The 11,706-nt window shown below is 53.3% G+C and overlaps 2 protein-coding genes across 2 annotated transcripts; one reads left to right on the forward strand and one right to left on the reverse strand.

Annotated features, from left to right (window-relative positions):
- Positions 1 to 1,411: 1,411 nt before the first annotated feature.
- On the forward strand, positions 1,412 to 1,744 carry CCR75_001822 (uncharacterized protein; the record flags this gene model as incomplete). Its single annotated transcript, XM_067959923.1, has 1 exon — positions 1,412 to 1,744. One exon carries the CDS (start codon positions 1,412 to 1,414, stop codon positions 1,742 to 1,744), a length of 333 nt encoding a protein of 110 aa, XP_067815467.1.
- A 451-nt stretch (positions 1,745 to 2,195) lies between these two features.
- Positions 2,196 to 3,713, reverse strand: CCR75_001821 (uncharacterized protein; the record flags this gene model as incomplete). The annotated part of the gene is made up of 1 exon (XM_067959922.1): positions 2,196 to 3,713. One exon carries the CDS (start codon positions 3,711 to 3,713, stop codon positions 2,196 to 2,198), a length of 1,518 nt encoding a protein of 505 aa, XP_067815470.1.
- Positions 3,714 to 11,706: the final 7,993 nt, after the last annotated feature.

Here is an 11,706-nt window from a genome sequence, read left to right on the forward strand (position 1 = left end):
AGGGCATGCCTAGGATGAGGTCATACGGTCTCTTCATATCTAGCACTGTGAACTTCGCTCAACACGAGAAGTCATTAAAGATGAAGACGAGTTCAACCTAAACTGGTCCCTACTAAAGGGTGATGGCAAGAACCAGCGTGCGACACGCGCGAGTTCTGCATCGACAGCTGAGGGTTCGGGAAATGCAGGAGCGCAGTAGGGGCAGGATGCCCTACTGACGCGGACTGAAGCTACCCTTAAGCTCTGAGTTATCGATCAAATGGGTAGCCTAGTCTTTTGAGGTCTCGAATTTTCGGACCTCAATTCTGCTGGTCCATAGCTCTCGAGTACGAGACTATGTCCATGTGATGACCCTCCTTATGGATTCGGGTGCATCACAGAATTTTGTAAAACTCGCGGCTCTAAAACAGAGACCGGCGGCGTTTGAGTCTCTATGCCCACCAAGTTCCTGGGCCAAATGCTCTGCCACCTACCGAAGGTGTTCGAGGAGGTGGGGGAAATGAGCCCAATCGATATTGAGGCTCAACCTTACTGACACGCTCCGATAAACGGGTCGTAAGAAGGACTACTGGTGATATCAAGTGTAGGCGGACGCTTCTTAAAGCTGCCACGCACTACTAGCAGACACCTTTTGAGCACAGTGAGGTTTTTAGTGGGCGCCTAAGCGACCTCACCCAACGAACTTAGAAACCTAAGTTTCAGCGACGTCACGGGAGCGGAATCCGGCTCCACGTGCGCACTTGTCAACTAGGAAGTAGTTTTCAGACTGATTTATATTTAACCGTGTCAAACATATATCCTATTTATAGCATTTATAAATGCCATCTATGTAGATATGCACTGATATTTATTGCGAGCGTATTATTTTAAATACCTCGTATCTTGGATGACGCTAGCCGTCATCCCCGTTAATGTGAATGCCCTCAGCTGCATCACATACACAAGGGGGTGGGTCACAATTTGAACCATGGGTCTAATTACTTCACTTGAGTAACTGACCATCTCCCTTAAATACACAAAGTGTACTTAACGGGGATTGTGTAGGATTTGGCAACTTTAGCCCGTTACAGTCAAGGTAAGAGATAATTAAGTCAACGTCTAAATTGACCGATCCGCTGGTCCATTTAGCGAGTAGCAATAGTACTTAAACAAAGTCAAGGGCAAAAAAACATTGCACCTTGGTCAATTGCAAAAGCGTAGTTAAGCAGGTTCCAATCTTGGAATTCACAAAAAAATTAAGAAAAGTCTTCGTTTTAAGGTAACTTTCATCATAATAAGATCATTTATTTATTTTTTTATTAATCTTATGTGCTTAAATACCTGGTCACGCGAACGAATTTTAAATAAAGCTCTCTTCACATCCACAAAAATGCAAGGTTTGTGTAAGTTGTGATTTTCGAAGCTTTTTGTCATGGCAAAGCACCACCCTGACCTTGTAATGTGCCGCAAGCAACCGGGCGTAGCTATCGGCCGTTTATGTGAAAAAGACGACGGAAAATGCGTGATCTGTGACTCGTATGTGCGCCCATGTACATTAGTGCGCATATGCGACGAGTGCAATTACGGCTCGTACCAAGGACGCTGCGTCATTTGCGGTGGACCAGGCATTTCAGACGCCTACTACTGTAGGGAGTGCACGCAGCTGGAGAAGGATCGGGATGGCTGTCCCAAGATTGTGAATTTAGGCAGCTCCAAAACTGACCTCTTTTATGAGCGGAAGAAGTACGGCTTCAAGAAACGCTGAGTCACTAGTACACCCAGCGGGCTTAAGAAGCAAGTGATGCGTTATGACGATATAATCGATTAAAATTCGTTTGACCCTCTACGATGCTACCGTCCGTGGTCGTGTTTGTAATGTCTTTACTAAAGGCGCGACGCTTTTATGAAATTCGACATGTCATGCATGGCGAAAATTGTGAATCTTTCGCACAATTCGCCTTTAAATGTAATAGATTTGAAAGTCTTCTTTTATCTTCACTTATTATAGAGAATAAATGAAACAAGTGGCACGGTATCACGACGTATACAATCGTTTACAGATGATTTTACGTGAGTTGCTCCATTCGCGCCAGTAATGTATCGTTAAGATAGGGAACGTATTAAATATTTAAGCCGTGTTGATTAAATAATGGTACTTCCTTCCTTGCTTATGTCTCAACACTGATGAGGCGAATGATAACTTACACAATCTGCCATCATTCAACAGTAAGCACCTTTAGCATGTTCGTCGAGCCGGAGCGAGCCTCCACCATGCCATGTAAAGCGACAACATTGTCACCTGGCTTGACCCAACCAAACTGCTTTCCCAAATCCGTCGCACGATACAAAATCGACTCGGTCCCAATCATCGAACCCATGCAGCGCGCTGTGACCCCTTTACAAAAGCCTTCCGCCTGGCGAGCAGTTGTGCCCAAAGCCGTGAGCACTAGCACCGGCATTGATGGACGAAATTTAGACACAAGACGCGCAGTATTGCCCGATTCTGTTAGCAATACAATCATCTTGGCATCAATATCAATCGCAGTCTTCACAGCTGATGACGTGATAGCCTCTTGAGTATCCATATGACCGTACGTATCAAGGACCGAGTTATGAAGCGCTTGGTATAAATCGTTATAGTGAATAGCCCCTTCAGCCTGCAAGCAAATCTTGGCCATCATTGCCACGGCCTCGGTAGGGTACTCGCCTTTGGCAGTCTCACCCGATAACATCACAGCATCGGTACCATCTAGCACCGCGTTGGCCACATCCGTACATTCAGCACGAGTTGGACGAGGCGCCTTAATCATCGACTCAAGCATCTGCGTCGCCGTCACAACAGGTTTGCCAGCAATATTGGCTTTACGAATAATCATCTTTTGGGCCAAAAAGACTTTTTCGGGTGGGATTTCCATGCCTAAATCGCCACGGGCTACCATAATGCCGTCTGCTTTGGTTAAAATGTCGTCAAAATTCTCAAGTCCTTCCTGACTCTCAATCTTAGCAATAACTTTAATGGTACGGCCACGAGGTCCAAGGATGTGGCGAACATTGTCAATATCCTGTCCCGTACGCACGAATGAAGCCGCAACATAATCCACGCCATGTACCAAACCGAAATTCACCAAATCATCCTCGTCCTTAGCTGTGAGCGTCGGTAGCAAAAGTTTGCAGCCAGGGAGATTCATGTTCTTACGTTCGCCCAGTATAGCGGTATTATTGGCTCTACAGACGACGCTGTCTTCTTTAATCTCAAGCACCGTAAGCACTAGCGAGCCATCGGCTACAAGGATAGTTCCATCTACCTTGACGGACTGACAGAGCTCTGCGTACGAGCACGCAATTTTGGTCTCGTTACCAAGGAAGTCGTAATCACTTGTGAGCTCAAGAGTAGCATCCTTCTTAATCGTCACCTTGTCTTTGTTTGCCAGAAAACCCGTGCGAATTTCGGGACCTTTCGTGTCGAGCATGACTGCAATGTTCTTATAAGGACGCGTGGCCAGCGCAGCACGCAGGGAATTCAGTATCTCAGCATGGCTAATGTGGTCACCGTGGGAAAAATTTAAGCGAGCTACGTTCATGCCCGTGTCAATAAGCTCGCCGAGTCCCTTCACGGTCCAGCAGGATGGCCCTATCGTACAGAAAATACGCGTTTTACGTTCTCCAGCTTTGTCGCTGCGCATGATGCTCTCAAGCTCCACTCCCTTTCGGCTTAGGCCTATTGCTCCCGACATGACTACATTTGCAATACATGCATGTTAGCCAAACGCAGCAACAATCGGACGCATTCGCGACCCTATTTCACGCACTGTAACAACGGTCAGCTCCTCCACTGGGCCGTGACATTCCATAGCTATTCATGCCAGTGGCTAGTTTGGATCTGGCGTTGTCACAAAACCATCTATAGAGCCATCATTACCTGATAATACTTCGTCGATTCTGAAAGAAAAGTGAACTACTTGGTGCAGTTGCTTTGAGTAAAGTTCCTTTTATTGCAACTTTCCCGAAAAAACCTGGTACTAACGGTTTTTTTCGAAATAAATTTCGTTCCCGTCGATAAGCAACGGAGGTCGATAAAAATCCATATCTTGATCCTGCCTCTGCCACGTCGGCCCCCGTCACGCCAGTTTTTTTGGTATGCACGCACCCGCGAGCTACCCGGGTAGTGATGCTTAATTTTTTCAAAGCGTTGGAAGGGAAGGTGATTGTGTAACGGGCGCCCCGTTACATAAATATTATTTCCTAGAGGACAAGTAAAAAATCCTATGAAAGTCGATAATATTTAAAAGTACAAATTTATTAATTTTGACTTAATAGTTCCAAAATTTTACTTTTTTCTTATTCTAAGCCTTAAATCGTTCGATAGTAGCTAAGTCTTCCAATCTACTTAGAATCTTCCTCTTAATGTCGTTTACGTGAAACAACTGAGGCACCTTTCCTCCACTGTAATCAGTGCAGGTTGTCTAGGCTGTCGAGTACTGTTATCAGTACTAGCGAAAGGTGCCTCTTTACACTGCAGACATTATTATATAAGGTGAAATCATTTTGTTTGTCTGATCAGACGAATGACTATGATATTGCTGTCAATCAGCTTGATAAGCCGCCTCCAGAAGGCGGCTGTAACGCTTTGCTGTCTATCCGAGACAATAGACGCTGGCAGCTTATGAGCCCTCAAAATGTTTTTGGAAAGGAGGAAGCAGCAACAGTGTCTCGTTCTATTGCTAAAACATATACTTGCCAAAACTAAGAGATGAAACAAACGGTGTCAAATTGTATTTATTTTATGTACACGCAAGAGTTTGTATAGTATTTAAAAGAAGTTCCTGCCGAATAATATATGGTGTTGACGTCGTCAGTCGGCTTATTTATACTCCCTAAACCAATTGAACTTATCGAGAAGGAGAAGGTGAGGTGAGGTACATTAAGATACTTCTAGAGATCCCTATGGCCGTGTTAGTGTCCTATATACTATGCAGCTCTACAGGAGGCAGATTTGAGTCGATCATGCTGTCACTGCTGAGCATTCCGGTCCACGAGGGTGCGGAGTGCGAGTGTATGCTCTCGCGTTGTTCGTGTTGGCGTGGCGACGAGCGTGACTTCATTCAGCGCTGTTTGGCGCGTTGTAATCCACTGTCGAACGTCGTGTTCAGGTGTTCTACAAGTCCATGATGACTGGACGTCCGTCCTCTGCAGTCGTCTGCTGGGAGAGAGCCGTGTCCATCGCGATGTTGGCTGCTCGGTCGGCCATCTTGTTATGCTCGCGGTAATGATACGTCCAGCTGCGGATGCCGAGCCCGTCCGCGCATCGTCTCGCTTTCAGATAGAGTTGTCGCAGTCGAGGCTGTTTCGGTACCCTGTGGCGTTGGTGCTGTCGGATGATCATATTGCTGTCTCCGATCACGTGCAAGGGGCTGTAGCGAGCTGCCGCGGCTCGACGTAGTCCGTGGATGAGCCCCCAGTACTCGGCCGTGTTGTTGGTCGTGTCGACTCGCGCATACGACATGCTGGACGCCCAGCAGATGTCTGTGGCGTGCGTGTCGATGTCGAGTCGCTCGACGACCGAGCCTGACCCTCCTGGCCCTGGGTTGCCTCTTGATCTTCCATCGAAGAAAAGCAAGAAGACGGAGCGCGACTCGAGTGGTCGTGGACATGTTCGCTCGCGGTCGCGTTCCGACAGCAGGTCCTGAAGGGTGGCTACGAGCACTGCCATCACCCTCCCTCTCGGAGTCCGGTGCGCATCGCTGTCGAAATCTCGCATGAGGTGTCCGAGAGAACTGAGTCCACCGTGGATAGAGGCGTTAATAAAGGCTCTCATAACGGTCGCTGAGGCGGTCGGTTCGTGTCGCAGTCGGAGTCGTGCACACTAGATGGCATGCAGCGTTGCGACCGCCGTGTGCCACCAGAGTAGGCTGGCCACTGGGTAGAGCTCGTCGCGCAACGGGTCCTCATCCTCCTCGTCACTCAGAGTGGCATGAACAGCGTTCCAAGCCCGCTCGGGTGTCTCAGGCATCTCGAGGCTGAAACACAGACGTGGTGCGTCGTCTATGACGTTCTCGCGGAGTTGTTGCCAGCGTGGGCGGAAGTCTGCCCACGCCGTCGCCGCGACTGGACAGTCCCAGAAAACGTGCTTGACGTTGGTGTGTTAAACGTCGCTGCATGAGGAGTGCGGGCATGTGAGGTTGCTGCTATCGTGGTTCCAGAGGTTGAGCTTGTTCGCATTGAGCCGGAAAACGGTCTGCGCTGCGTATGGAGAAAGACTGGGAACTCGCTGCGTCTCGGTCCATTTGATCTGCCGCATTTCATCGAACACAGTCGAGCTGCTGCTTGCCTGTCTGGGAAGCGCATCATCGCGTGCCTTCTCTCCCTTCTCTCGACGTCTTCGTGTTACCATCCGCCTGTACTGCTTCCTCCTTGGTCGCCACCGTTCTTCACCACTGTAGAGACTCACGAGCCGCGAGAGTACCGAATGTCCCTGGAACGTGACTGTACTACCCGGCACATCTGCGGATGCTTCACGCTCGCAGTCGTTCATCGATGTCACTGTACGTGGATCGCGTTGCAGTAGAGCGTCCGAGTAGATGATGCTGTCCCCGTTGTCCGTTAGCATCCACGAGTGGCGCTGCTGCAACTCCACATTGACCGGTCTCAGTAACGTCGGTGTGTGCGGACGGTAGAGAAGCTGCGGAAAGTTGATCAAGAGTGTTTCACAAAGGCGCTCCGCTGCCCGTCGAGTCGACGGCCGTGGATCCGGAGACTCGCGCATCTGGAACGTGATCTCGCCTCTCCTACTCCACGACCACTCGATGACATCTCCGAGCGTTCACCGACAGTCTGTCGCTCGTGCAAAGTCGCCAACTGTAGACAGAGCTCCATGACCGTTGTGTAGCCAGGTCGCGGTATCCAGTGTCGCGTGCCGGAGCCACTCGTCGCAAAAGGCTCCCCTGTGATCCGCCCATCGCCGCACCAGATCCGCCACTCTCGTCATCGTGGTGGCATCGATGCTGTTTACCACCTCGCCATCGTGCCACCGCGCATTGCTGAGGCTGGTTCGCATTGCCTCACGGGCGTCCCGCACAAGCCGATGCTCCGCTGCCGAGAGGGTGCCGCCGTGCACGGACCGCACGACTGCTGCTCCGGATGCCCACATCGTCGAGCCGTAGAAGTTCGCGTCTTTCGCCGTTGTATCGAACCTCGGGGTGAGATACACGTCAGCGCCCTACCGCCCTGCCATTATGATGTCGCCGATGGTCCGCCCGGCTCCTGTCGATCCCGACGCCCACCGTCCAACTGCCATTGCGGCCATGGTGAGAAGCTCCGCTTGAATATTCGGAACTGCAATCCCGCCTTCAAGTACGGGTAGCTCGGCCTGCATCTCGCCCATCCAAGCTCGAACCTGCTTGCCATCTCGTTTGCCCCAGACAAAGCGTTTGACGAGTTGCTGTAGTTGGTCGACAGTTGCTGTAGGTGGCCAGACGTGTCTGGCAACGAAGACGATCTTTGGTACAATGACCGCTGCAGCCAGCGCGGCTCGTTGCCCTACTGTGTTAGTTTTGGCCCGCGCGAGGTGCAATCTCGCGTTGATCGAGCTGATACACGCTTCCCAGTTGGCCTTCGTCGCGTCACCAACACTGACTTGAATACCGACGTACCTGCAGTGCTCGCCGTCGCGCAAGAGCTTCACATCACCAAGAGAGGCGGGATCAACGACGACACCACTGCGGAGAGGAATAGCCATGGACTTGCTGGCGTTGACTCGAAGTCCGGATGCCGTGCCGAACTGTGCGAGCATCTCCAACACCCTGCTGACATTCTGTGGAGACCGGACGTAGACAGCCGTATCGTCGGCGTACCCACAGATCTTCACATTGATCTGTTTGGATCGGCTACTGAGGACTACACCTTCGAGTTCTGTCGTATTGTCGATCTTCTCGTAGAGTAGCTCTAGTGCCAAGATGAAGAGCAGCGGTGCGAGTGGGCAGCCTTGCCGAATGCCGCACGTGACGCCGAGCCAGCTCGACAGGTTGCCGTTCACTAGGAAGCGGCATCTCGTGTTCTCGTGTAGGATCCCACAAGCCGCACGAAATTGTCGCGGAATCCCAGGTATCGCAGCGCCGCGAAGAGGAAAAGCCGGCTGAGAGAGTCGTTTACCTTCGCGAAGTCGAGTAGCATCGCGAGTCCCTGAGCAAGGTTCTCATCCTCTCTAGCAGCGATCCTCACCGCCACGAACAGATCGAGGATGGTGTTCATCTCTCTGTTTGGCTCGAAGCCGGCCTGCAGCGGGTGCACGGTGCGAGGCAAGAGGGCTCGCAGACAGGTCGCGTACAATCGCGTGAAGATCTTGTAGTCCGAGTTCAGGAGCGCGATCGGGCGGAAATCGAGTGGCCGCGCCGCACTCCGGTTCTTCTTGATGCCTGACACGTGCGAGTCACCGAACGACCTCGGCACTGACTCGCCCTCGGTCCACCAGTTGAACATCCGTGTGAGCAGAGAGACAAGGTCGTCGATATGATCGCGGTACCAGTCGTTGCTCAGCTCGTCGCCGCACGTTTTGCCGCGTTGGCACTTGCGGATCGACTTCCGTACCTCGAGCTCTGTCTTCACGCAGTTCAGTCGCTGCAGCTCGGGAACTGGCCCTCATGGTGGCAGTGAGCGGATGAAGTCCTCGATCTTGCCGCTGTCTGCTTCCGGTTGCTGCATGACGGCTTGCCAGCCAACACGCATGTCCTCGGCCAGCTCTCTAGCGAGTGGGACCATGCTGCGCCCGTCCACCGAGAGAATATACCGTGTTGTCGAGGAACTTGTTCGACACCCTCTGGTAGAACGCTCGTGTCGAGCGTGCCGAGTGGTACGTGTGGCTCCGCATCAATCTCCTCCGCTTCGACGTTTGTCATTTGGCTCTGCACTCGCTCGGCACTCGTGTCACCAACAGTGTTGGGCGTGGCCTGGTTGCGCGCTTCGAGCAGAACGTCCTTGAGCTTGATATTGAGGCGCTCAAGCTTCTGTCGGTACCCTGCTGCCGCTTTGCTCCTTGCATCGTTCTTTGCAGCTAAATACGATACGCGAAGACTGGTCTTCTTATCGTCCCACCACAAGCCGACACTTTCGCGTGTGCCGTCGGGTCGCTGAAAGCTGACTCTATACCATCGAGCTCAGACTCTGCCGTCAAGAAAAAAACTGCCGTGACACGCGCTGTTGAGGCCGCAGCGTATTGCGGTGGCGGGTAGACCTTCCGCGGCTTCTTCACCTGGACCACTTTTTCTCAGGCGCAGCTACGGATCTCCACTCTGTCATGGTCCGAGAACGGTCCCGGTACAGAGGTGGTAACGAGCCGAACCCAATCCTCCCACTCCTTGCTGCTGTACCAACGGTCTAAGCGACTGCTTGCGCTGCAACCGCCGGGTCGCGTGTAGTGGTAAGTGTGATGTCGCGCGTGGAATTCGTGCACCTCCTGTTCCTGCAACGCTCTGTCGGCTTCGTCCTGCTGGGTGTCGACGAGAGCACGCTCCCGGAGCAGCAGCCGGAGAGCCTTGGAGTCGTGCGAGCGGCTGCTCGACGGGTGCGATCAATCGACCACAGGGTTGAGTGTGCAATTAAAGTCACCCCCGAGGAAGACCGGCCCTGGTTCGTCGGCGAGCAATTCACGCAGCATGTCGAACAGCGCTTCTCGCTTCGCCAGTTGGGTCGGCGCATAACAATTGACTATCACGATCTCAGCGTTGTGGAGCAAGACCCTGACGGCCAATCTAATGCGCTGTCCAGTCGGACTCTCGGACCGGCGTGAGCTGTGTGATCATGGTGTACGGGTTCAGCAGGATCCCGACTCCGCCCGAGCGCCCCGCACTTGGGCTCCACGCCGACAGCCGACGCCCAGCCCCCCTGTAGCCCCACGCGCCGCAGTATCTCTTCTCGATCTCGTCGATGTTGTCCGCCGGCACACGCGTCTCCTGTATGCAGACAATGTCGAGTTGCCCTGCTTCTTGTTGCTGCCGAAAGTGCGAGAGCCACGCGACTTGTCTTGTTGCTTCCGCCCCGATGCCGCATACGTTCTGTGTGACCAGACCGCATGTAGAATCTCTGCGGCTGATGCGAGTGTGCTTGCAATGTCGGACTGTCTGTTGCGAGACGCTTCCGACGGGCGGACTCGTGTTTGTGCCCGCAAAGCCCTTAATAGCGAGGCGCAGCCTTGTCGCCTCTAACTTCGCACAACGTGAGTGCCCGAGCCCACGACCGTGTCGTCGTCACATCCGCGACGAGAGCCCGCACTTCTGGGTCTTTCATCCACACGTCGGCTTTAGCCACCGGTAGGACGATGCCAGTCACTTCCTCGGGCACAAACCGCGACGGCATCACGAGGCTGGCGATGCTAAGTACCGCCCATTGATCTGGATCTAGCTGCAAATAAGTGAGGGCCGTGAGCAGCCTTTTGTCGTGGTTTTCAAGCCGTTTCCACCAATCAACGCTGTCCGTGATGGCTCAATGCGTCGGACCTTGCGGCATCGCAGTTGCGCTCTTACTTGATCGCGGCAGAGTTTGCGTACTGCCGGCGGTAGCGAGTCGTCTGTCGCGTGATAGCTCATGAGCTGAAGCTGTGCTTGACTTCCGACTGCATGCCCGATGTTGCATAGCGTCTTATAGTCGATCGAGCGTATCGCTGCCAGGGGGTACGGGAGGCTGCGCAGGACCTCAGCGAATGCGTCCACATGCGTCTGGCTCCACTTCGCAAGATCGCCGGTTGCTGGAGTTGGCCGCTTCTTGGTACTTGGGTTCGCACGCCTCCATTTCTCGACCGCATGGATGTTTGCGTTTTGCCGTCGCTTACGCTTATCCCTCTCCGCTTGCTTCAGCGTGCGTAGGACCTCCATAGATGCCACGAGTCGCTTCGCCCTGTCTTCGATCTCGCTTGCCGGTAGCTCAATCTGTGTGGCTGGGGCGTCCGCTGGACGCTTGTGCGGCAGGGTACCGGAGAGAGTAGCGGCAAGATCACTGTTCGCGCGATACTGCGCTGCCGCGCTGTCGCGTTCCTCCATGACGGAGTCAGACAACTTCGGTTGCATTCCTGCGTCGTGTGTGTCCGCTTTGTCACCTCCAGCACCATCCTTGCGCACTTGTTCGAGCTCGTCAGCGATGGCCGCGGCCAGTTCTGCCGGAATCGGGATGCGTTGTGCTCCCATCGGCGGCGTAACCACGCCGTCACCCAGCTCGTCGAGTCGCATTGTATCACTAAAAGATACACCGCTGCCGGTCATGGTTACGTCGGGTGCAAGCATGTCCTCGTCGGTGGGGTTGGTCTCCTCGCTGTCGGGCGGAGACGCTGGCTCGTGCGTCGGCACTGTGTTGTCGGCAGGTTTGAGCGGTTCCGGCTGCGCCGGTGGCTTTGCTCCTTTGCGCCGCTTCGAAATGTACGACGAGAGGAGCCGATGAATGGTGTTCTGGCTCTTCTTCCGGAGTTCTTCTGCTCTGACGTCCGGCGTTGCGCTTTGGTTCTCTTGTTCTGCCTTGCCGATCGGCGGCAGCTCCGCCGTCAAAAACGTCTCATTTGCGATCAGCTTCGCAAGCTTCTTTGCGAGTGCTGCGTGTACTCTCTCGGCCTTACCAGCTGCCGCAGCCGCGTCTCTCGCCTCGGCGTCAGCTGTACGGTAGCCATGCTCCATGCTTGCCATCTCCGCATCGTTCGGCAGATCATGCCTCAACTCTGCCGGGCTGTCACCTTCCTCCATGCCTTCGCGC

This window comes from Bremia lactucae, linkage group LG8 (assembly GCF_004359215.1).
Source record: "Bremia lactucae strain SF5 linkage group LG8, whole genome shotgun sequence".
In the NCBI taxonomy this organism is placed as follows: Eukaryota; Oomycota; class Peronosporomycetes; order Peronosporales; family Peronosporaceae; genus Bremia; species Bremia lactucae.